This window comes from Erythrolamprus reginae, chromosome 1, assembly GCF_031021105.1.
Source record: "Erythrolamprus reginae isolate rEryReg1 chromosome 1, rEryReg1.hap1, whole genome shotgun sequence".
Classification (NCBI taxonomy): domain Eukaryota; kingdom Metazoa; phylum Chordata; class Lepidosauria; order Squamata; family Dipsadidae; genus Erythrolamprus; species Erythrolamprus reginae.
The window spans coordinates 181826353-181851606 of record NC_091950.1 but is presented as its reverse complement, the minus strand read 5'-3'; the positions used below and the strand labels follow the sequence as shown (position 1 = coordinate 181851606).

Genomic DNA, 25254 nt, shown 5'->3' with positions numbered 1-25254 from the left:
TATTTCTTCTTTTCTTTCTCCTTCCTACCTTCTTCCCTTACTCTCCCCTTTCATAAGTTTCCTTGCTTCCTTCCTCTGTTCCTGTCCCTTCCCCCTTTCTTTCTTTCTTTCTTTCTTTCTTTCCTTCCTTTCCTCCCTCCATTTCTTGCTTTCCTTTTCCTTCCTCCCTTCTTTCCTCCCTCATTCCCTTCTTTCACTCCTTCCTCTCTTACTCTCCCCTTTCACACCTTTCCTTGCTTCCTTTGCACCCTTCTTTTGTTCCTGTCCCTTCCCTCTTTCCTTCCTTCCTTCCCACCCTCCGTCCATTCATTCACCCATTCCTCTCTTGATCGCCCCTTTTACGGCGCCGCTGACAGCTAGCTCCCCCCCCCCCCCACCGGGCCATGGAAAACTGGTCTAGCTTAAAGCCGGTCCCTGGTGCAAAAAAGGTTGGGGACCTCTGTTTTAAAGCATGTTTAGAAATATGGCTTAAATGGCAGAGGACAAGTGGAATAAAGTTATCCAAGCTATCAACGTTGCATGCACTGAATATAGGGGATGAGGCTAATTTAATTAGAATCATTAAAATATTAAATAGTAAAGGGGTAATGAGAATGGAACAGTTATATGAGAAAGATGGAAGAGTTAGTAGAACTAGATTGGAATGGTTGATCGGTAAACAGCAATGGTTGCAGATTAATGCAATATGTACATGTTTAAATAAAAGTGAGAATAAAGAAGCCTTCTTACGAGAAGAAAATAACTTGGAAAAAATAATAAGGGTAAAGATAAATGAAAGTAAAGGACAAGCCAGTAACATATATAGAATGCTATTGCAGAGGCAAGAAGAAGTAGTTAAAAGTTTAACAAGATGTTGGCAGGATGACTTACAAATAGACGAAAGAGAAATGGAAGAAATAATAGTAAACATATATAAGATTAAAAACACGAGAGTTAAAGAGATGAGAAGAAAAATCTTACATAAGTGGTATTATACACCTGCACAACTTGCATACTTCCAGGGGAAAGAGAAAGGTAAATGCTGGCATGGATGCCAGAAAAAAGGAATCTTTATGCACATGATCTGGGAATGTATAGAAATACAGAAATTCTGGAAGGTAGTCCAGAATGAAATTAATAAAATGTTAAACATTAATTGGATAATTACAAAAGAAACAGCAATCTTAATTAAATATAGGGAACTAGGAGAATCTAAAGAAATTAAAACTGTAGCATTGGAAAGTGCTCAAGCGGTGATAGTATTAGGATGGAAAGACTCTACAAAATGGACACTACAGAATTGGTATTGGTACATGGTGGATTACATACATTTTGAAATTATGGAAATAAGATTAAATAATTTTGATGAGAATAAACTAGAGAAGCTGATGGTGCGATGGAACAAGGTAAAAGATTATATGTTAAGTAGAATCTGTGATGTAAATACGAAAAATAAACTACAATCACTCTTTTAGTAAAAAAAGCGTTCAAGATAGAGCCAAGGATCAATAGATAGACAAATAACTTAAAAGTCTTTGAATCCTCCTATAGGGGTGGTGGGGGTGACGGGGTGTGTGTGTTGTTTGGTGATGGGCACATGCACTGTGCACTGTTATATGTTTGTTTTTTGTAAACCTATAAAATCAATAAAATTTATTTAAAAAAAAAAAAGATGACCACTTAACCAAGTGACATGAAATCTAACACACCCTTATTCCATCAAATATTTAAAATGTAAATTCTGATAGGAACTCAGATTTGAGAAAACATTTAAAATCTTTACATTCCTGATTATTCTTTGAGTGTCAATAAATTATATATAATTGGGGCAGTTGAGCTCTGCTCCCGCCGTTAGCATGAATGTGATATGAATGTGGATGGTTGAATGGTTGAATGGTTTTATGATATAGGTTTTTAAATATAGGTTTTATGATATGGGTTTTTAAACTAGTTTTTATAATTTGGCTTTACAACTATTTTTGCATTGTTTTTTATTTGTGAGCCATCCTGAGTCTTTGGAGAAGGGCACCATATAAGTAAGTAAGATAGATAGATAGATAGATAGATAGATAGATAGATAGATAGATAGATAGATAGATAGATAAATGAATGGATGGAGATAGATAGATAGATAGATAGATAGATAGATAGATAGATAGATGATAGATAGATAGATAGATAGATAGATGAATGGATGGAGATAGATAGATAGATAGATAGATAGATAGATAGATAGATAGATAGATGAATGGATGGAGATAGATAGATAGATAGATAGATAGATAGATAGATAGATAGATAGATAGATGAATGGAGATAGATAGATAGATAGATAGATAGATAGATAGATAGAGTCAACCTCTTAAAGCTGCTATTAACTACCAGAAAGCTATTTACAGCAGCACCATTTATTCAAATAGTAGGCAAATTACATTCTATCTACTGTAATGTGCCTAGAAAGAACTAGTGCATTATTATAAGCCATCACACCTGATATATGTTAATATGACTGGTAATACACCCACACAAACCCTTCTTGACAAATGACTGTCTTCCTGTGCTATATCAGGAATACTTGGATCTGGCAATCCAATGAATAAGGTTAATACTTCAAACACGTGTTTATGTTTTATTAGTCATTACATTTCATTACAACCTTTACAGTCTAGAAATTTAGACCGGAGACTGTTGGATGTCTGCCAGTTGAAAATCTGGCAACTAAGCAGTTGATCAATGCAATTTCCTCCAACACACCTTTAAGTCGCAGCGATCTTTTTTAAGGCGTTGCCAAACTTTAAGACATGTGGACTTTAACTCCCAGAATTCCTCAGCCAGCAAAGCAAAGCAAAGCTGGCTGAGGAATTCTGGGAGTTGAAGTCCACAAATTTTAAAGTTGCCAAGGTTGGAGACCCCTGGTTTTACCTCAAATGTAAGTCTACGGAAGACCTATTAGTCTTTAATTCGGGCGCATTTATTGGACTATTACTGGGTCGCAACTCTCTCCCTCCCCCCTCCCCCCCCATTTTGTGTTAAATGCAGTTAACGTACAAATACTGTATCAGGCTCGGAAAAAAATGGAACGGAGTTGCCACACTCCGTTTAGCGCGGTGACGTCACGCCGCCAACCCAACCCGCCCCTTTTATTTTGCTTCCGCGTTCTGAGGAAGCAAAATAAAACGCAGGTTCGCCCGGTTTTTTAAAAACCGCCCAGCGCTTCCATCATTGCCCTCCGGAGAGAGAGAGAGGCGAGGGGCGTGGCCACGTGAGCTTGTTTTGCTTCTGAAAGGTCGCCGCGCGCCTGGGTCAGTTCCTCGCGGACCAGAACGGCCGAAGCCGCCGCGCGCCCGTAGATAGAGGTAGTAATAGAGTTTGAGGGAGGGAGGGTTTCCCGTCCACCCCATGCCCCTCCCGGATTGGAGGGCTGAGAATGCCGGGGGACGGGGGCGCTTCGGGGTCGTTAGAACGAGAGCGCCCCCAGGTGGTGGATGGTCCCCTGTTTTGCCTGTCACGGCCACTCTATTCTGGAGTGTTTTATTTTCTCCCTCCTGGATAGACTAAAGGGGGAAGGGGGTCTTAAAACTTTGAAAGGGTCTAACCTCTGCCTTCCAAATGTTAATTTCTCCAATATGAAGCAGACACATTTAAGTGTCAGGGACTTCAGGGAGCGATTCTGACGTTGCAGGTGTGACTGGAAGGTTGGCGGCTGACAGCCTGTCTGTAAAAGCAACATCCAAATAGGCATTTCCAGTGAGCCTGATAAATAGGAGACTTACAGCGCCCGCATGTCCTTGGGAAAAATAAAAAGACAAGCCTAAAAAAAAAAAAAGGAAAACCTGAAAGGGTTGTTTATAAGGAGAGGAAAAAAGTGAATTGTTTAGGTTTAAAACTTTGCTTTACAAAGGGCAGTTCAAGAGCAAAAACCAAGCAAAGAATTAAGTTTAAAGGCTTTCTTAAATTAAAGAATAATGGCTGGAAGGTCTCTCTATCAGTATACAATGTAATCCATAAATTATAGTTTATTGTTTTGAACTTTAGCTTTTCACCTTTCCTCTGATTTGAAACTAGTGACAAAGCATTTTTTTGTGAGGGCCAATATTTTGGTAATGATAGATCCGCTTTCTTAGTAGAATGTCCAAGGGAATATAGCTTCATGTGTGAGTGTTTTTTTATAAGAAGGACTTTAAATTGTTTTTTAACATCAGATTTGTACATTGTGTATTGTTGTTGTGAGCCGCTCCGAGTCCTCAGAGAGGGGCGGCATACAAATATAATTTATAATAATAATAATAATAATAATAATAATAATAATAATAATAATTATTATTATTATTATTATTAATCTAGATCAGTGGTTCTCAACCTGGGGGTTAGGACCCCTTTGGGGGGTCGAATGACCGTTTCCCAGGGGTAGCTTAAGACCATGGGAAAAGACAAATTTCCCATGGTGTTAGGAACTAAAGCTTCTATTCTGGCGTCTCGGAACATATTTTTACAATCCGACCAATCAGGTGTGGGGGTGCCCCTCTGACCTTCCTGCCAATCAGCGTAAAGCTCTGTTAGGAGAATTGGGGCTAGAGTTATGGTTGGGGGTCACCACAACATGAGGAACTGTATTAAGGGGTCACGGCATTAGAAAGGTTGAGAACCACTGATTTAGATCTTACAAATCTGCTTCATTTTTGGTTCTCTTTATTTCAGGTAACTTTATATCCTCAAATGGTTAAATTAATTTGCACTTTGGCAGACCACAAAGATGATGTCAACTATTGTGCCTTCTCTTCTTCCTATCTGGCTACATGCTCCTTGGACAAAACAATCCGTCTATATTTGTTGAACAATTTTACTGAGGTTCCTTACTCACCACTGAAAGGCCACACTTACGCTGTCCATTGCTGTTGCTTCTCTCCTTCGGGACATATTTTGGCTTCATGTTCTACAGATGGCAACACAATTTTGTGGAATACTCAAGATGGGGTGAAAGTGGCAGTTTTGGAGCACCCGTGTAGAAGCCCTCTAAGAATTTGTCGATTTTCCCCTGATTCGACATACTTAGTTTCAGGAGCAGCTGATGGAAGTGTAAATGTGTGGAATGTTCAGACACTAAAATTGTATCGGTGAGTATATCAAATCTGAGGCCTTTAGAAATACAGTACTGTTTTTTCCATAATTGTGAAGTCTATTTTTATTTGTATTTCATCATCATCATCATCATCATCATCATTATTTTGTCAAACATGTACAAGATAGTAGGTATTGGTATAACCTTAAACATTAGCAAAGTAGGTACAGGTAAATTAAGCACTAGGATAATGGAAGAAGTTACATTCCCATTTCTATTCCCATAGCTATCTTAGCCATGTGAACCAGACCTCAAGGGAATTTTAGGTCCAATAAGTGTTTATGGTACCACTGAGAAAGACTGATCAAGCTGTCTCATTTAATGATAAAGTTAGGACTGCTTCTGTGAAAGGTAGGGCAACCTTTGACTTCAATGGATTGAAGAGAATTCTTGAAATTCAAGTATTGCAAGAAAGATTTTGTTTCTGTTTTTAATGACGTGTCCTCTGTACCATGCTTAAAACCATTCTATCAAGTATGAAATAATGCCGTTATATGCTGGCATAATTATTATTTTAGGCATAAGATATCTTAATAAGAATGATAAATTTTCTTGTCTGTGTTCATATACAATCAGTCAACTAACTAAACATAATGCTAAACTGTGGCTCTAGCCCTCTTTTCCTCTGGTGCAACTGCAATATTGTTCTGAAGTTTTTCTTTCCATGAAATTAACAACTACTTGACAATTACCAGAATAGAATGGAATGGAATAGAATAGAATGGAATGGAATAGAATAGACCAAGTGTGATTGGACACACAAGGAATTTCTCTTGGTGCCCATGTTCTCAGTGTACAGATAAGTTCATCAAGAATTATAAGGTGCAACACTTAATGATAGTCCGGGTACATGTAAGCAATCAAATCATATTAGGAAACAGTCAATATAAAACGTAAGGGTAGTAGCAACAAAGTTACAGTCATACAGTCATTACTGGGAGGAGATGGATGATGGGAACGATGAGATTAATAGTAGTGCAGACTTTGTAAATAGTTTGACAGTTTGAGGGTATTATTTGTTTAGCAGAGTGATGGTGTTTGGGGGAAAAAAACTGTTCTTGTGTCTAGTTGTTCTGGTGTGCAGGGCTCTATAGCGTTGTTTTGAGGGTAGGAGTTGAAGCAGTTTGTGACTGCTGTGAGGGGTCTGTAAATATTTTCCCCGCCCTCTTTTTGACTCGTGCAGCATACAGGTCCTCAGTGGAAGGTAAGTTGGCAGCAATTGTTTTTTCTGCAGTTGTAATTATCCTCTTAATTCTGTATCTGTCTTGTTGGATTGCAGCACCAAACCAGACAGTTATAGAGGTGCGGATTACAGACTCAATAATTCCTCTGGAGAACTGTATCAGCAGCTCCTTCGGCAGTTTCAGTTGGCACAAAAAGAACATTCTTGTGCTTTTTTGATGATGTTTTTGATATTAAATGTCCATTTTAGATCTTGCAATATGGTCAAACCTAAAAACTTGAAAGTCTCTACTGTTGAAAATGTGTTGTCTACTATTGTAAGAGGTGGAGGTATGGGTGGGTTTCTCCTAAAGTCTATCATCATTTCTACATTTTTGAGTTCCAGATTGTTCCGGTCGCACCAAAAGGTTAGTTGTTCAACCTCCCACCTGTATGTGGATTCATCATTGTCTCTAATGATGCGGATCACTGTTGTGTCCTCTGCTAACTTCAGTAGTTTAACCGATGGATCGTTAGAGATGCAGTCATTGGTATAGAGGGAAAAGAGAAGTGCGGGGAAAGCACACAGCCGTGGGGGGCGGGGGGCGGGAGGCGGGAGCTGTGCTATTTGTACAAGTATCTGATGTGATTCTGCTTAGCTTCACCTGCTGCTTCCTGTTTGTTAGGAAGCTTATGATTCACTTACAAGTGTGTTCAGGTACCGCTAGCTGGTTCAGTTTAGTTAGAAGAGTGTCTGGAATGTTGGAATCCTGGCATATCTTAGAATAAACCAATTACAAACTAAGTTAATGATTCTTGCTTACTCTAAAAAAATTTAATTCAGATTTAACATAGTTTAGAATGTATACTTGATATAAAATGGAGCAAAAAAGGGAGTATAAATAGTTTCTTAAATGTCAGTGAGGCTTTTTAAATATAGCCCTGGCATTGACAAGAGATTAACAATGAGTTTTGATATTTTATAATTACACAAATTAAAATGTGACAGTATATTTGTAGGCAGCTTAGATAATTGTTCTGTTTGTTACAACAAATATTCTCCTTTTAGATTTATTTTGTTTTTTCCTCCCAAACATGTAAAAGGGTTTTAACTACCAAATTCCTTTATTCTTGTTTTTTAGATCTGGTAATGTTAAAGATGGATCATTGGTAGCTTGTGCGTTTGCTCCTAATGGGCATTTCTTTGTGACGGGATCCTCCTGTGGAGATCTAACTTTCTGGGATGACAAAATGAAGTGTTTACATAATGAGAAAGCTCATGATCTTGGTGTTACCTGCTGTGACTTTTCTTCAAGGCAGCATACTGGTTAGATAACTTACTATTTAAATAAATCTTTTTTTAATATCTTGTGGGTCCCAGCCTTAAGCTTTACTTGTATACTTTCCTTAGTATCTATAGCTAATGAATATAACATCCTTTTGAAGTTTCTTTTTAATTGCATCGTAATGGATTTAAAGCCACTTTTTTCTTAAGTAATATTTCATGTCTAGTGATCTGTCTCTTTTGTAGTATATATGGCATGTCAGACTGATCTTAAATATATTAACTGGGAGTGAGCCCTATTGGTTATAATAGGAGTTAATTCTTAGTATATATGCAGAGGGCTCTATTGTGTAAAAAGTTTATCATACTCTTCTTTCCCTTTAAAGAATTATGCTTGAAGTAGAAGAGGATTTTGGTTGCAATTAAAAATCATTAAAAATTATTTTTATTTAATTTTATCTCATTGTTTTACTTTATAAGTACGGTAATTCACGGCAACAATCATACATAATGCTACTATGCTTTCAGTGAATACACTTTAAAAGGATAATATCTTTTAACCTCTCTTCATATGAAATGTCAAATTCAAAGCAATTTATTTTATTTTTCCTTCTATTCTAGCATATTTTTATTGCTTTGGTGGAACACAAAGATGGAAAATTCAAGAAGTATCTAATTTAAAACACAAAAGAAACTAGATATATTTAACTTTCAGCCATTTCTTTAGCAACCACTTGAAGTTACAGTGTCATAGAAAAAAGTGATTTATAATCAGTTTTCGCACTGACAACTGTCACAGATATTCCTATAGTCATGTGATTAGTATTTTGCCACTTAATAACAGACATGCACTTACAATGGTTACAGCATCCCAAAGTCATGTGATTGCCATTTGAGACGTTCCCAGCTGGCTTCTGACAAGCAAAATCAATAGGGGAAGCTAGATTTGCTTAATGATCACATGATTGTGGTTATTCACTTAATTGGCAAAAAAGCTAATACAATCAGGCAGTCCTCATTTATCAGCTGCTTTGCTTAGCAACACAAATTTTGGTTAGGATTCTGGTCATAAGTCAAGGACTACCTGCATTACATATGATCCATCAGATTTTTGAGTTATGCGCAGCAAACTTCTAATTGTCCTTATTTTACTAGAAGCAGATATTGAAAAGAACAGGAAACTTTATTTTGTTGTGTTTCTCATACATTTCTGAATATATATCTATTTTATCAGATAAGCAAAATGATGATTATTTCAGAATGGCGTCTTCTGGTCAGGATGGCATAAGTAAGATCTGGCTCATTTCATCTTCTGATTCTGCAGGTATCTCAAATTTAAAAATGCTTAAAAAAATTACTCGCCTTTCCACTGCTTGGGTTTTTAATTTAGGTCCTGCTTAAGCAATAAATAAACCCATAAGATTAAAAAAAATGTTACTGAATAAGAATAATCTTTTTTGATAATACAAAAGGATTGCTTATGAAATTATAAAAAGGGGGAAAGGGAGATAATTGATGATACTTTATAGTAAAGCAATAAAAACACCAACAAAACAAAAAAGAGAGAAAGGTAAAGAGAATAATCACTCTTAAGAGAGTGTGAAGCTGTTTGATATTTAATTATTTATTGTTCATTATTTTGATTGATATTAGAATGAAGGTTAAAAGTTATACTTTTTATTCATTAATATCCAGTGGTGTATGGTTTTATTGAACTCTTCCCTATTTTCACTCCAAAATTGACTCTAAAGAGTTTCTAAAGTACATTTGAGAAGGTGTATGTGTGTGGGGGGGGAAATAATCAGAAATTTTTGTTATGGAGATAGAATTTTAAAAATAGCCTTCTATTCTATCCTCTTTTCATTGCTTTCATAGGATACAGACATAGAAAATTGAAGATTTACAACATAAAACACAACCTAGATACTACATTGTGCAGTATATTTTACTTTGTATTCAAAGGTGACAAAGCCGCAATTTGATAAAGAATATTTTCATTAAATATTTGTTCACCTTTCAATGTTTAGGATTTGCCTTGAGATGTAGATGTACTTTAAATGGACATACTGCCCCTGTTCTGGCTTGTGCTTTTTCCTCCAATGGGCAGGTTTTAGTTACTGGGTAAGAACCTTTGTTTAATTTATATGCTTTCCTTCTGCAATTGGTTTACTCAGTTGGTTTTTAGTTTTTCCCATTTCTGTGTTTATAAAGATAGACCTTTATTCAGCTTATTTCTAAATTGATAAGTGATACAATGCTATTGACAATACTGAGCATGACATTATATCCATCTTAGCTCATGAATCATTTTAAAGAGAAGGCTGTTTGAAAACAGTGTTGAGCATTTGTAATGAACTCAAAATCATTATAGACCGACCAATCTCCCAAATTTAAAAATGTAAGAAAAATATATTTGCAAGTTTCGTACCTATCATCAAACGTTCTGTGTTAATTAAAAGAAAAATCTGTGGATGGCATGCTTCCATTAAATACATTTTCAAAACATAAGTTTTTGGAAGAGAAAGTAAATATAAACAATCATACATTTAATTTGCAATATTAAAAAAATGTTCCTACTCAGATGTCAATTACTTTTGCAGAAAGGCTTGTTCTACATTAATATAGTGGTATTTCAAGGTTATGGAGCAAGGCAGCTCTAATACTACTTTTGTTCAACCAAGCAGTGGATCAGAACTACAGGTAGTCCTTGAGTTACGACTGAGCTTGTTATATAAGTTATATATAAATTATATAAGCTATATAAGTTACGACTTACGACTTATGGTCATAAGTCATGCCAGTTATAAGCGGGTCACTATATGTGTCTGATTTTACACTCTTTTTTGGAACAGTTATTAAGTGAGTCACCACAACTAAGTGAATACAGTGGCCATTAATTTAATCCGTTGTCTTCAATAGGCAGTTTTCTTGAAGAAAATGCAGGTTTTGGTAGGGAAGGGGGATATCATAAATTGCACCCAAAATATCACCCATGGGGGTTGTTGGAATTTTGGATTGTAAGTAGGGGTCCATCATAACTTCAAATGATCACTAAACGACTGGTCATAAATCAAGGACTACCTGTACACATAATACAGATGAAAGCCAACGAGCAAAATCATTTAAGAAGCATATATTACTCTTCTGATACAGTTAACCCTCAAATTATTAATTATTGGATTCTCAGCTTTTAAAATGTTCAGCAGATTGTTTTGATGGTTCTAATCCTCCTGGATTTCTTTTCATTCCCTTTGAGTTGAAAAGGAGGTTATTGTAAAGTTAATTATTCCCAATAATCACTGTGCTCTAGTACTGACCTTTTTGCTCACTGTTTGCCGTTCATATTATTCTAATTCTTATTCAATTAAAAACGTTTTTTAACTACTGAAGGATGAGTATGATGGAATTATGTTGTTTTCTTTTTCTTTTTCTTATTAGATCTGTGGACAAAACTGTAATGATTTTTGAAACTGTAAGTATTTAAGAATCTAAGAGGGAAAGCCCTTGTTATTCAAGGATAACAATATATTAACATTCTTTTTTCTGTTAGTAGGCATTGCAAAAATTGCTTGTTTGGTAACTCTTATTTTTATTTTATTCTTTTTAAAATTGTGAACTGTTAAGCAAAATATTTCTATACTTCTAAGCTTACCATAAGTCGCCCACACTTCTGTTGGGGTTGGGCAACCAAACCTTCATATAATAAGTATCCAAACTCATATTGTTTGATTCACATATTTTTAAGTAGCATACAAACAGTGAGCTTTATGAATAGATTTTTCAAGTGTAGATTTTATTTGCCCCATTAGATTGTCATTTTCATTTCTTTCTACAGTGACCAAGTCTTGGTTCCAAGTTTTTATGTATGAAAGAAAAGCAAATAACGCAGTTTTAAGCCATTCAATCAATTTCATGTTTTGGATTTTATTTATTTTATTTTTTGTCAAAACATGGACAAGATAGGATATAAATATAAACAAAAGCAAAGTAGGTACAGGTAAATCAGGACACTAGGACAGTAAGACAGGGGTGGTAGGCACAATGGTGCGCTTATGCACGGCCCTTATAGACCTCTTAGGAATGGGATGAGGTCGACTGTAGACAGTGTAAGGTTAAAGTTTTGGGGATTTGGGGAAGAAACCACAGAGTCAGGTAGTGCATTCTAGGCATTGATCACTCTGTTGCTGAAGTTGTATTTTCTGCAGTCAAGTTTTCTTAATCATTTATTAATTAATCATTAATTTCATAATTCTCTGAATAATTTCTAACACTTTCCTTCTTTCTTTCTGCAATAATACTCTTAATATAACTTCTACCTCTCTCTACCATAATTAATTAAGAAAATGAATTTTCTTAATAATTGTGAGGACCTGTGCCAGCAATCCATCAGGAAATATAGATCAGAGTTACAGAAATTAAACATTTATTTTTAATTGTGAGTTTTACCATTATTTTCACTGTGAGTCATTTGTCTTCTGTATTTTTCCTTCCCCTTCTGATCCTTTTCTGTGGTCTGGAAGGTTGGCTTTACATGAACGTAGCTTCTTGGGTAGTTTCATGTAAACATAAAATGGCAGAGAAATTTGGCAATTTTAAAAAACAATAAATAATTACTTTCTGAAAATTAAAAGTTGCCATAAAGAACTTGACTTCTAACATTTACAAATGCCAAACTAGTGTGTTCCATGATAGGTTATGTAGGCCAGGTATTTTGCTTTAAGCTGTCCCCCCCTCCCCCTGAATCTGCTGGTTATTCCATAGAATTATTGGTAAAAACAATATTTAGAATATTTATATGTTGCTTGTTTGCATTACAGTTCCAAGTACTGTAATTTACAGGTTGGGGGGGGGGGAGTTTCCCTTCTTGACAACCAGAACATGCTCTACTTCATTAAAAATTATATCTTTAATTTCCTTTTAAAGAAAGATGGGTTATATCCAAAGTGAACTGTCTGCCAGGGGATAAATTTAATCAGCCATTTACCAAAATTGATTTAGGGGGCTGCAACTTTCTGATGCAGATGAGGGGGGGGGGAATTGGGGAGGCAGGAGACAAAGGCATTTTTAATATCCAATGTACTGTTGTTGTGGAAAGGATTGCAGTCTCAATTGAAATATGACGCTGTAGTGTTTTTTTCTCCATGCACTTTTTGATGACCTAGAGCAGGGGTATCAAACTCAATTTCATTGAGGGCCGCATCAAATTTGTGTTTGACTTGGGGGGGGGGGCTGTGGGGGTGTGGCCAGGGTGGGCGTGGCCAGCTTAACATCACTTGTGTTGGAGGCACCTGTGGTGGCTCAAGTGCTCTGCCAGTGAAAACGGGCTCCCGAGCTCTATTTTCAATTGCGACAGCCACTTGCAATCTTCTGCTAGCGAAAATGGAACTTGGGTGGGCCACGCGCAGCCCTCCCTAGCTCCATTTTTGCTGGCAGAGATCCTACAGGCCAGTCCTTAGCTGTTTCCAGAGCGGCACCGCAGGCCAGATCTAAGCACCCCACAGGCCAAATCTAGTCCCCAGGCCTTGAGTTTGACACCCCAGATGTAGAGGAATATGTTTATCTTTAAATGATACAAAAGCTTTAATCACTGTTAAATCCAAATGTCTTTGAAAGTTAAAAAATATGAAATGGGAATTTGATATACCAAATACAGTAGCAAGGTATGTAGATTCCGTGGCTTTGTAAAGACAGGTGTATAAGCAGTTGTGTGATAGTGAATATACAATGAAATATTCTATAGAACTGAAAAACAAGCATGTACTTGCTATCTGTAAGTTTTTTATTGCAAGTTTGTTTTTTTATACAATCATGGGACATTTTAATAGTTAATTTTGGAATAGTTCCCTACTTTTTCTGAGATGAATTTGAATATTGTATGTATAATACTTTAATGTCTTATTTTAGATAAAGTTTAAAGAAAATTATGAATTGCAAAAATATTAAGAAAGACTTTTATGGCCTCTTAAGAATGGGCAAAATTATTATAGGAAACTATATACAGACACTAGTGCTTTAAAGTAATAGTTTTTCCAATGGAAGTAGAACAATGTTTGTGAAGGGTAGCATCTAATGGTCAGAATGCTAAGTGCAGGATTTGTTATCTACTTAGGTGGCAGCATAATTAATTCTAGTCACATTTGTGTTACTTCTTAATATTTTTAAAGAGTATTGTAATTCTAAATAATCTTCAAAAATATATGTAAACATTGGATAGTGTTTTTTTCAAAAATAATCTGCCAGAATGTCCAAAAGGTGCTTTTTCAGGAGACAAATGAACTTTCTTGTTTTTCTTTCCTTTTGAAGACATTTCACTCGTCATCCAAGAGGCTTCTTTAGCTCCTGCAGAATAGTGGCGAATAGAAGGATTTATATTCCTTGCAGACAGCTGATCATTTGCATCAGTTTAGGATATCTGCAAGAATATCATTCCTGTATGCCTAATTGAGTAAGGGATGCCTGCAGTTTTGGAATTTTTCTCTGTGTTTGTTAATGATTTTCTGCAATTTTTAATATATTCAGTTTCCTGTATGTAAATGCATTCTGTACATCTGTTCTCTTTGGATATAAGAATGGTGTAATTATTAACTGTAAATTCCCCAATTTTTTGTTTGTTTGTTTTGGACAGAATACTGGGAGCAACCTGCACATTTTGACTCAACACACCAGGTGGGCCATTAGCATGTATTAATATATTGTTATTGTTGTTGTTGTTGTTATTATTGTTGTTGTCATTGATAGCATTTATCAAGTAACTTGTTATTTCTAGATATGTTACAACTTGTGCCTTTGCACCAGATATGCCATTATTTGCTACCGGCTCAATGGATAAATGTGTCCACATCTGGCAACTGGAACTAGAACAAATTTTCACAGGTCAGTACCAAAACGTTTTTGTCTCCTGCCTTAAAACCATTATATCAATTTGTTTTACATCATTACCACCCAAGTTTAAGACCACATACTTTTATACATAAAATAATGGATTTTTTTGCCTTCTGTTTCAAGTAAGGCTCCAATAGAAGCCTTCCTCATCTAATCCCAAACCTCAGTTAGAAATGATAGTTTTTCCCCAAGAAAAATTCCTATTCCATAATTTTTGAAAGATACAGTTAGAAATCCAGTTGTACTTTTGGATGAAATTGGTCTTCCCATTTTTATTCAACCAGGCTTAAATCACACATGTCAGTTCACAATATTAATCCAGGATTAAATCATCATATTCTTACATACTTTTCAATCAAAGGTGGGATTCAGTAAGTCCTGAAGAACTGGTACCGGAACTTTTGAATAGTTTGGAGAACCAGTAAATACTACCTCTGACTGGCCCAATCCCATCTTTTCTCTGCCTCTTGAGTCCCAGATAATCAGGAGGAAATGGGGATTTTGCAGTATCCTTCCTTTGCTATGCCCACCAAGCCATGCCCACAGAAACAATAGTAAAAGAATTTGAACCCCACCACTGTTTTCAATGAATATTAGTTTGTTGTACTAGTGGCCAAATCAAGCAATCCAATCAACCATACAAGTTAATTATTCTAGCCAACCATCTGAAATAGGCTGAGGCTAGCACCTCACCTATCCTAACCAATTAATTATCCAACAAAATATTTTTTATCTGTCTCTCATATTGGTATAGAGGCGTATCTAAAGGGATTGACCCTCATTTATACTTAAAGAAATTTCCCAAGGACTCATGTCTCTTTCCTTAGTAGAAGTACTTAATTTTTGTACCACCCTAGATGATTCTATCTTTATTTATAATCAAAGGCAAGTTATTCCATTTATTTGCATTTATTCTTTTTCAGGCTGGAAATTCAGCTTAGTCACTCTTGTCTCTGTTTGGCCTCAAAGGAATCTCAAGCAAGAGTTTTTTATCCTATTGAAATTCAAGGAAAGATACATTTTAATTGTATAACTTTGTTATTTTGTCTTTTACAAAAGCTTTAAAATGACATCACATAATGAAAGCAGTAAGGCAATGCATTATCTATAGGCTGTGCCTCTCCATTAGTTGAGAAAATAGGATCCTCCATAAGCTATACATTGAAAGAAGAGGATTTTTATTTGATTTATTTGTTTTGTCAAGTACGTATTGGTGGTATACAAAGATATAATAATATTTATATACATGGTAGTATAAAAGAGAAACATTAGGACAGGGGACGGAAGGCACTCTGGTGCACTTATGCACACCCCTTACTGACCTCTTAGGAATTGGGAGAGGTCAACGGTGGATAATCTAAGGGTAAAGTTTTGGGGGTTAGGTGATGATACTAGAGAGTCTGGTAGTGAATTGCATGCATCAACTACTCGGTTACTAAAGTCATATTTCCTGCAGTCAAGTTTAGAGCGGTTTACTTTACGTTTGCATCTGTTGTGTGCTCGTGTGTTGTTGTGGTTGAAGCTGAAGTAGTCGTTGACAAGAAGGGCATTGTAACAGATGATTATATGGGCTATGCTTAGGTCGTGTTTAAGGTGACATAGTTCTAAACTTTCTAAACCTAGGCCTGTAAGTCTAGTTGCGTAGGGTATTCTGTTGTGAATGGAGGAGTGGAGGGTTCTTCTATAGTAAGGTATCTCTGGACATTTTCTAGAGTGTTTATGTCCGAAATGTGGTGTGGGTTCCAGACAGATGAGCTGTATTCAAGGATTGGTCTGGCGAAAGTTTTGTATGCTCTGGTTAGTAGTGTGCGATTATCGGAGCAGAAGCTACGTAGGATTAGGTTAACAACCCTTGAAGCCTTTTTGGCGATGTTGCAGTAGGCTTTGGCACTTAAGTCATTTGATATGAGTATTCCAAGGTCTTTTATGGAGTCAAGGTTGTCTGTAAGGTGTTGTTTATTCAGCTTGTATTTGGTGTTCTGATTCTTTTTGCCAATGTGTAGGACAGAGCATTTTGTGGTTGAGATTTGGAGTTGCCAAATGTTTGAACATTCTGACGCAAAGTCAAGGTCTTTTTGGAGAGTAGCTGTGTTATCGGTAGTGTTGAAAAGTTTTACATCGTTGGCAAAGAGAACACAGTCGCTTGTAATGTGATCGCAAAGGTCATTTACCGTATTTTCCGGCGTATAAGACGACTTTTTAACCCCTGAAAATCTTTTCCAAAGTGGGGGGTCGTCTTATACGCCGGATATAGGACAGTGGCCCCGATATTTGCGATGGCTGGGAGGGGCGAGAACACCGCCTCCCAGCTGGGCGAGCCTGCGCAAAGCGCAGGCTCGCCCACATGCTGCCTTTGGCAGCACAAGCGTGCCTGTCCGGCCGGGGAAGAATCGCCCCGGCCGGACCTCAGTTTCAGCTGGGAGGGGCGAGAACACCGCCTCCCAGCTGGGCGAGCCTGCGCAAAGCACAGGCTCGCCCACACGCTGCCTTTGGCAGCACCAGCGTGCCTGTCCGGCCGGGGAAGAATCACCCCGGCCGGACCTCAGTTTCAGCTGGGAGGGGCGAGAACACCGCCTCCCAGCTGGGCGAGCCTGCGCAAAGCACAGGCTCGCCCACACGCTGCCTTTGGCAGCACCAGCGTGCCTGTCCGGCCGGGGAAGAATCGCCCCGGCCGGACCTCAGTTTCAGCTGGGAGGGGCGAGAACACCGCCTCCCAGCTGGGCGAGCCTGCGCAAAGCACAGGCTCGCCCACACGCTGCCTTTGGCAGCACCAGCGTGCCTGTCCGGCCGGGGAAGAATCGCCCCGGCCGGACCTCAGTTTCAGCTGGGAGGGGCGAGAACACCGCCTCCCAGCTGGGCGAGCCTGCGCAAAGCACAGGCTCGCCCACACGCGATATGTCTAGCCGCCGCCATCCGTGCCTCGGTTCCGTAGCTCCGCCTCACAGCTTATCACCCTGCTGCTGCTGCTGAGAGAAAAAAAGAGGGAGAGAGGGGGGGGAGAGAAAGAGATAGCAAGAGAGGGAGAGAGGGGGGTTTAGCAACAGAGGGACAGAGAGAAAGAGAGAGGGGGGATAGCAACAGAGGGAGAAAGAGAAGGAGAGAGAGAAAGAGAGAGGGAGAGGGGGGGCAGAAAGAGAAAGAAAGAGATAGCAAGAGAGGGAGAGAGAGAAAGAGAGATGGAGAGAGGGGGAGAGAAAGAGATAGCAAGAGAGGGAGAGAGAAAGAGAGAGGGGGGAGAGAAAGAGATAGCAAGAGAGGGAGACAGGGGGTTAGCAAGAGAGGGACAGAGAGAAAGAGAGGGGGATAGCAACAGAGGGAGAGAGAGAAAGAGAGAGGGAGGGAGAGAGGGGGGAAAGAAAGAAAGAGATAGCAAGAGAGGGAGAGAGAGAAAGAGAGAGGGGGGATAGCAACAGAGGGAGAGAGAGAGAAAGAGAGAGGGAGAGAGGGGGGAAAGAAAGAAAGAGATAGCAAGAGAGGGAGAGAGAGAAAGAGAGAGGGAGAGAAAGAGATGGCAAGAGAGAGGGAGAGAGGGGAGACATAAAGAGAGAGAAAGAGATAGTAAGAGAATGAGAGACAGGGGGAGAGAAAGAGAGAAAGCAAAAAAAAAAGAGAGAAAGAGAGATAGCAAGAGAGAAAGAGAGGGAGAGAGAGGGGGAGAGAGAAAGACTTTGATAATTTCCCCAGGTATTTTTGTACCTACTTGACCAACATTATTAGTGGTTGCAAAATTGAATGTATGAACTTGTTCATTTCAATAAAAAGAGCCAGGGAAATGATTGAATGTTAAACTGGATGCATTTATTTCTGCCTGTTTGTATTTGTTCTTATGTTTAACCATTGAAAATGTACTTTTCCTCCAAAAAGAATCATCTTTTCATATTTCTTAGGCAACATTTTAAAATAACTTTAAAAGCTGAGGTCATATTATTCACCCTGCTCTGTATCATAGCACACTGCACAGTACTGAAAATTGGCAGGGTCACTAATTAAACCCGACAAGTTAAAATCTGTTTAAGTGACATTGCAAGAGGATAAAGACAGAAAGTGCGGAAAGAGGAAAAAATGGATGGGCTGTTTGGATTGCCATATCATGATATCACATACAGATTCTCATTCCATAATAGATTCTCACATAGGTGTCAGCATGCTGCATGTTAGACTGAAAGATACCTGCAGAATAGATGGTAGGAGAAAGGAAAATAGCCAGGTTCACCTTTTTGTGTTGACAAATTATGATGAGTTATAATAATAAACTTAATTGTGGTGAGGAGAAATATGAGAGGCAGACAAGACAGATAGACAGAGACATATGGAGAGATAGACAGAAGAGTGCTCCCACTTGGCTCTCTCTCTCTAAATAATTCATTCATAATTTTAACAATAAGATCTTCATCATTAGTAATTAAAATATTGTGTTATCATGTTCAGAAATGATTTTTTTCTCAATGCAAGTACATCATAGACCTAGACTCAGTCAGGTCTATGATGTACAGAAGAGGGGTAGTCTTATACGGCGAGTATATCTCAAATTCTATATTTTAACTGGAAAAGTTAGGGGGTCGTCTTATACGCCCAGTCGTCTTATACGCCGGAAAATACGGTATATAGAGTATGGAGAGTGTTGGTCCAAGTACGCTGCTTTGGGGTACACCGCTGTTAACAGGAACAGGATTAGATATGGCACTCCCTATTTTGACAACTTGTTGCCTATTTGATAGGAATGCAGTAATCCAACTATGGAAGGATCCTAAGATGCTGTATGATTTGAGTTTTAGAAGTAGTTTGTCATGAACCACTGAGTCAAAGGCTTTACAGAACTCAATGTTAATTGCACCTATTGATTTGCCCTGATAGTCCACATGTTTTTGCAGTGAAGGAGTTGCAGATTGCAAGATAATTTTTTTCTGAAACCAAATTATTTGTTTGTTAGGATAGAGTGGCTGTTCTCAATTCACTCTTTCCTTACTGCTCATGTTATACTGTTTTCAAGTATCTCTCAACCTTCCAAAAGTACTTCTTTGGAAACACAGGTGAAAAAATGAATCAGGTTAATAAAATTAGGGGTTTTTTTAACAGCACAAAGAAACATAAATTGAACATGTGTCTGGATCAACACATTAAAGGGAAATAATAGATTAATATTTGTCTTCTAATTGTATAACACAGAGGTTCCCAATCTTTTCTATACTCTGTGCCCCAGAATACTTCTGATATATTCTTGCACTCCTTTATATATTATATATTTGTGCAACCCTTCACGCTTGGAGCAATGTTTTAATTATTTTGATATGTGTTATTTCCTTCTTTTCTCAGGAAGTTGTCTGATACAGGAATCAAAGATTTCTGTTAATAACTGGACAGAAGAAGAAGTTTCCAATTGGCTTCAAACACATAACTTGCAAGATCTAGTTGAAATTTTTAAAAGAAACAACATTGATGGTAAAGAATTGTTAAATCTTACAAAAGAGAGCTTGACTGATGATTTAAAAATTGGTAAGACCATTGAATAAAGTATTTTACAGTATTATTCAAGCTGAATATTCTGATTTAATCTGAACATAATTTATGCAAAAAAACACCCAGCATACCTATTAGTAACATTCATGGTTTTAGGAATGTTTGAAATTTTTTTTGCCTAATGTAGAACAATATGAACATTTTATATTTAGAAAAATAACAAGTCCAGGTTGTCAAAATATTTCATTCTCGTGGGAACCTATGATGTATTATCAACTGATTGTCATTTAATACATAATTTTATATAAATGCTTTGACATGGAAACTAAGCAACAGTTTTTAGGCCTAATTACTTGATTTTGTAAACAAGTTATAGAACTTCAGGTAAAAGATACAGATTATTTGACTCTTATACTCAAATACATTCTATTCCTTGATTTTTAGTCCTTGTCAGATTCTTTTTCTAATATGAAACAACCATACAGGTAATCAAATAATGATTTGATAATATAAACAAATGAGGATGAGGATTGTATAACAGAGTTGGTTTTAACAAGAAATAACTTGTTGAATGGAATTGTTTATGAATCAAATGCATTTGAAAATGAATGATCTTCCTTTTTTTATTAGTCTTTTAATTGTGTTTAGTATTCGTTGCACTAGTAAAAACCTCAAAGCTATTTCACCAAATGATCTTTCCAAGTTTTAAAAACCATATTACTTTTTATAAATAAATATATGAAAATATACATTGGTATATATGAAAATTATCTGTGAGTTTCATATACATGGAAATCATCCATAATTTTCATAGTTGTTCTCTTTCGTGTTCCATGAATTTTGTTGACTATTCAAGGATACCAAAGTTGCCAAAGCTTATCAGTTGAGACTAATTAGATAATGCTGATGATAGGCTTATATAAAAATTGAAATCAGTGGGATTGAAGGTAGGCTGACCTCCCGCCTGTGCACCATCACTCTGTGGAAATATCAACATAATAACACGTCAGTGTACAGGGACCTTTAATGACACTACTGAGAATTAATTACTAGCTACAAACAGGAAAATAAGAAGAAACTTGGCAGAGTTGATCATAATGTGATCTGTAATGCAAGGTGGATAAACAAAATGTGAAATACGTTAGCAGAATTTGCTGATCTGCATAATTCTGAATAGGAAGAAGGCAGGTGTACCTGCAGGTGTGTGTGATTCCTCCATGATTTTACTGCACAATATTTTTCAGAATATAATTGAATATAAAATTGTCTTCCTGATGTTTAACTCGATTGGACTATGACTATGATTGAAAACAGTTGTGTAGGACCTCTTCATCATGATCACTGTAGAACAGAACTGTTGTTAACTTAAATATTTACTGCGCTTTTTCTAATACCAAAAGTTGAATTGTACAGTACTGAAATCTGAAATGCACTTTATTATCATTTTAGTTAAAAGAGAGTAAACAACATTATTCTATATAACTTAGAGCATCTTTCACTTTTATTGTTTTATCAATGTATAAAATACAAATAAAAATAGGAAATTAAAGGAAGGGAGAGAGGGGGAAAGAAAATATGAGATACAAGGGAGGAGAGGAAAAAACATTGACTCACAAGTACTTTTAGCACAATATTTATTATTCTATGTAACTTTACCCAATAATATGACATCCTGTTTCAATATTTCCTGTCAAAATTATGTAGAGATAGATTAATTTGAAAACAAGGAAAAAAATTCTTATTCTTGAAAAATCCTTATGAGGATTTTTTTTCCTTTTCACATTATACATACAACATATCTCTAAGCTGTTCTTCTTTTATCTTCAGAACTTGTATAGATTCTGATCTCTGCAACTTGAAAATAAATTATTTTTGGTTCCGTTATGTCAGAAAAAAAATTCCTGAGTAGGTCAACAACTCAGAGATTCCCCCTCCCTTTTTTTGACAAAATTAATGTTTTCAAGATTATTACTTCAACTGTGTTAACTTTTTTTCCTAAGATTCAAGAGCGATAATAGTTTAAAAAGTGGGTGTTTAGTGGCTGCAATTTCTCTGAATTTTAACACTTGAAATCTTCTAGCTTAGTATTTCCAAACAGAAATAACTTTAAGAAATGGCAGTAATAATTGTGATAATTTAAATTAATGTTTCCTGAGGCTGCAGTCTTATGGTCCTTGAGAGAAATCAGATTAACTACAGGATTGCTTGCATTTTCCTACTTCAGACAGAATGCTCTGACTTCGGGAAAGAAAAGTGAAAATCAGTTTCTTTTCCCAACCTCTGAGGCTGAGACATTGCAACATCCAAAAATGAGGAAAGAATGTGTTGAATCTAAATACCTTCTGATGACTTGATATAGCACATCTATCCACTACCCATACTATCATATAATTTGGATTTTTTAATTATTATTATTATTTATTAAATTTGTATGCCGCCCCTCTCTGTAGACTCGGGGCGGCTCACAACAATAGTAGCAAAACAATATGTAATACAAATCTAATAATTTAAACTAAAAACCCATAATTTAAAAACATGCACGCAACACACCATATATAAACATAGAAACATAGAAGACTGACGGCAGAAAAAGACCTCGTGGTCCATCTAGTCTGCCCTTATACTATTTTCTGTATTTTATCTTAGGATGGATATATGTTTATCCCAGGCATGTTTAAATTCAGTTACTGTGGATTTATCTACCACGTCTGCTGGAAGTTTGTTCCAAGGATCTACTACTCTTTCAGTAAAATAATATTTTCTCATGTTGCTTTTGATCTTTCCCCCAACTAACTTCAGATTGTGTCCCCTTGTTCTTGTGTTCATTTTCCTATTAAAAACACTTCCCTCCTGAACCTTATTTAACCCTTTAACATATTTAAATGTTTCGATCATGTCCCCCCTTTTCCTTCTGTCCTCCAGACTATACAGATTGAGTTCATTAAGTCTTTCCTGATACGTTTTATGCTTAAGACCTTCCACCATTCTTGTAGCCCGTCTTTGGACCCGTTCAATTTTGTCAATATCTTTTTGTAGGTGAGGTCTCCAGAACTGAACACAGTATTCCAAATGTGGTCTCACCAGCATTCTATATAGCGGGATCATAATCTCCCTCTTCCTGCTTGTTATACCTCTAGCTATGCAGCCAAGCATCCTACTTGCTTTCCCTACCACCTGACTGCACTGTTCACCCATTTTGAGACTGTCAGAAATCATTACCCCTAAATCCTTTTCTTTTGAAGTATTTGCTAACACAGAACTGTCAATACAATACTCAGATTGAGGATTCCTTTTCCCCAAGTGCATTATTTTACATTTGGAAACATTAAACTGCAGTTTCCATTGCTTTGACCATTTATCTAGTAAAGCTAAATCATTTACCATATTACAGACCCCTCCAGGAATATCAACCCTATTGCACACTTTAGAGTCATCGGCAAATAGGCAAACTTTCCCTACCAAACCTTCCCCTATGTCACTCACAAACATATTAAGAAGAATAGGACCCAGAACAGACCCTTGTGGCACACCGCTTGTAACCTGACTCTGCTCAGAATACTCGCCATTAACAATAACTCTCTGATGTCTATGCTTCAGCCAGCTGCAAATCCATTGAACTATCCAGGGATTAAGTCCAATCTTCACTAATTTATCTATCAGCTCTTTATGTGGAACCATATCAAAGGCTTTGCTGAAATCCAGGTAGGCAATATCCACGGCACCACCTTCATCCAACACCTTTGTGACATAGTCAAAGAAATCAATGAGATTAGTCTGACATGATTTGCCTTCAGTAAAGCCATGCTGATTTGGGTCCAATAAGTTATTGTTTTTTAGGTGCTGATTTATCCTCTTTTTGAGTAGAGTCTCCATCATTTTAACTACAACTGATGTCAAGCTAACTGGCCTGTAGTTACCAGCTTCTTCTCTACTGCCCTTCTTGTGAATAGGCACAACACTGGCCATTCTCCAATCCTCAGGAACTTCTCCTGTTAACAAGGATTGGTTAAACAAATCAGTCAGGGGGGTAGTAATGACAGATCTGAGTTCTTTAAGAACTCTGGGGTGGATGCCATCTGGACCCATTGCCTTATTTATCTTTAATCGTTCAAGTTCTTCTAAGACATCGGCTTCTAAGATCACTGGAGCTGAATCCGTACAGCTGGAAGCAATGCTATATCCCTCTATAGTATTATTTTGTACGGTGTCTTTTGAGAAAACTGAACAGAAGTAGCTATTGAAATGGTCAGCGATCTCCTTATTCCCATTAATGCATGTATTATTCCCAGTACTAAGTTTCGTGATGCCGCAGTTTTTCTTCTTCTTATCACTAATATATCTGAAGAAGGTTTTATCCCCCTTCTTTACAGATTTGGCCATTTCTTCCTCTTTTGAGGCTTTAGCAGCATATATTATCTGTTTCGCCTCCTTCTGTCTCATTTTATACACCTCCCTATCAGCTATACTTCCAGACTCTTTATACCTCCTATAGGCAGCCTTTTTTTCATTGACTATAGCCTTTACATCATTGCTAAACCATAGCGGTTTCTTCTTCCTTTTACCTTTAGTTATTTGTCTTACATACAGTCCAGTGGCTTTTAAGATGGCCTTTTTTAATACAGTCCACTGGGTGCTCGCTCCTGCCATTTTATCCCTCCCCCTTAATTCATTTTCTAAATATTCCCCCATTGCATTAAAATTTGTTTTTCTGAAATCCAATACTTTGGTTGCATTATAGGATTGCTCACAATTAGTTTTTACATCAAACCACAAACATAGATGGTCACTGCATCCTAAATTTTCTCCCACCTTGACATCTGAAACCCAATTCCCATTCGTAAAAACTAAATCTAGAATATTCTCCCCTCTAGTTGGTGTCTTAACCAGCTGTGCCAGAGCTGCTCCTGTAAAGGCCTCTACTATATTCTTACTTTTGCATGTAAGGGCACTGGGGATATTCCAGTCAACATCAGGCATGTTGAAATCACCCATAACCACAATATCTCCCTTTACTGCCATTTGGGTAATTTCATCCACCATCTTGTTGTCATATTCCTCGGATTGCCCTGGAGGCCTATAGATCACCCCAATTCTAATGACAGAACCTTCTTTATTTTGCATGCAAATCCAGAGAGTCTCTAGATCTTGACATGTATTGTGAATTATAAATATATATAAACAATATAAACTATATATAAACAATATAGGCCTGGGGAAGTTATTTCAGTTTTCCCATGCCTGACGGCAGAGGTGGGTTTTAAGGATAGCATGATGGACAGCATAATTTAAGAGAAATTAAAATATATATATATAAACTGATCATGGAGTTGGTTACATTAGAAAAGTTATTAAAACAACAGCAACAACAACA

General features: G+C 37.1%; 1 protein-coding gene across 5 annotated transcripts in view; it reads left to right on the top strand.

Moving 5' to 3' along the window:
- Nucleotides 1-2831: 2831 nt before the first annotated feature.
- The window catches only part of WDSUB1 (WD repeat, sterile alpha motif and U-box domain containing 1), a 37491-nt gene continuing 15068 nt past the window's right edge, over nt 2832-25254 (top strand). Inside the window, exons 1-9 of one of the 5 annotated variants that reach the window (XM_070731575.1) lie at nt 2832-2908; nt 4678-5093; nt 7402-7586; nt 8779-8868; nt 9572-9665; nt 10983-11016; nt 14170-14210; nt 14311-14417; nt 19740-19919. In XM_070731575.1, coding sequence (XP_070587676.1) covers nt 4696-5093; nt 7402-7586; nt 8779-8868; nt 9572-9665; nt 10983-11016; nt 14170-14210; nt 14311-14417; nt 19740-19919 — 1129 coding nt within the window. In that variant the 5' untranslated portion in view covers nt 2832-2908; nt 4678-4695. Of the gene's footprint in view, nt 2909-3117; nt 3336-4677; nt 5094-7401; nt 7587-8778; nt 8869-9571; nt 9666-10982; nt 11017-14169; nt 14211-14310; nt 14418-19739; nt 19920-25254 lie in introns of those variants that run through there. The other 4 variants (XM_070731578.1, XM_070731574.1, XM_070731573.1 and 1 more) reach the window with 4 other exon arrangements.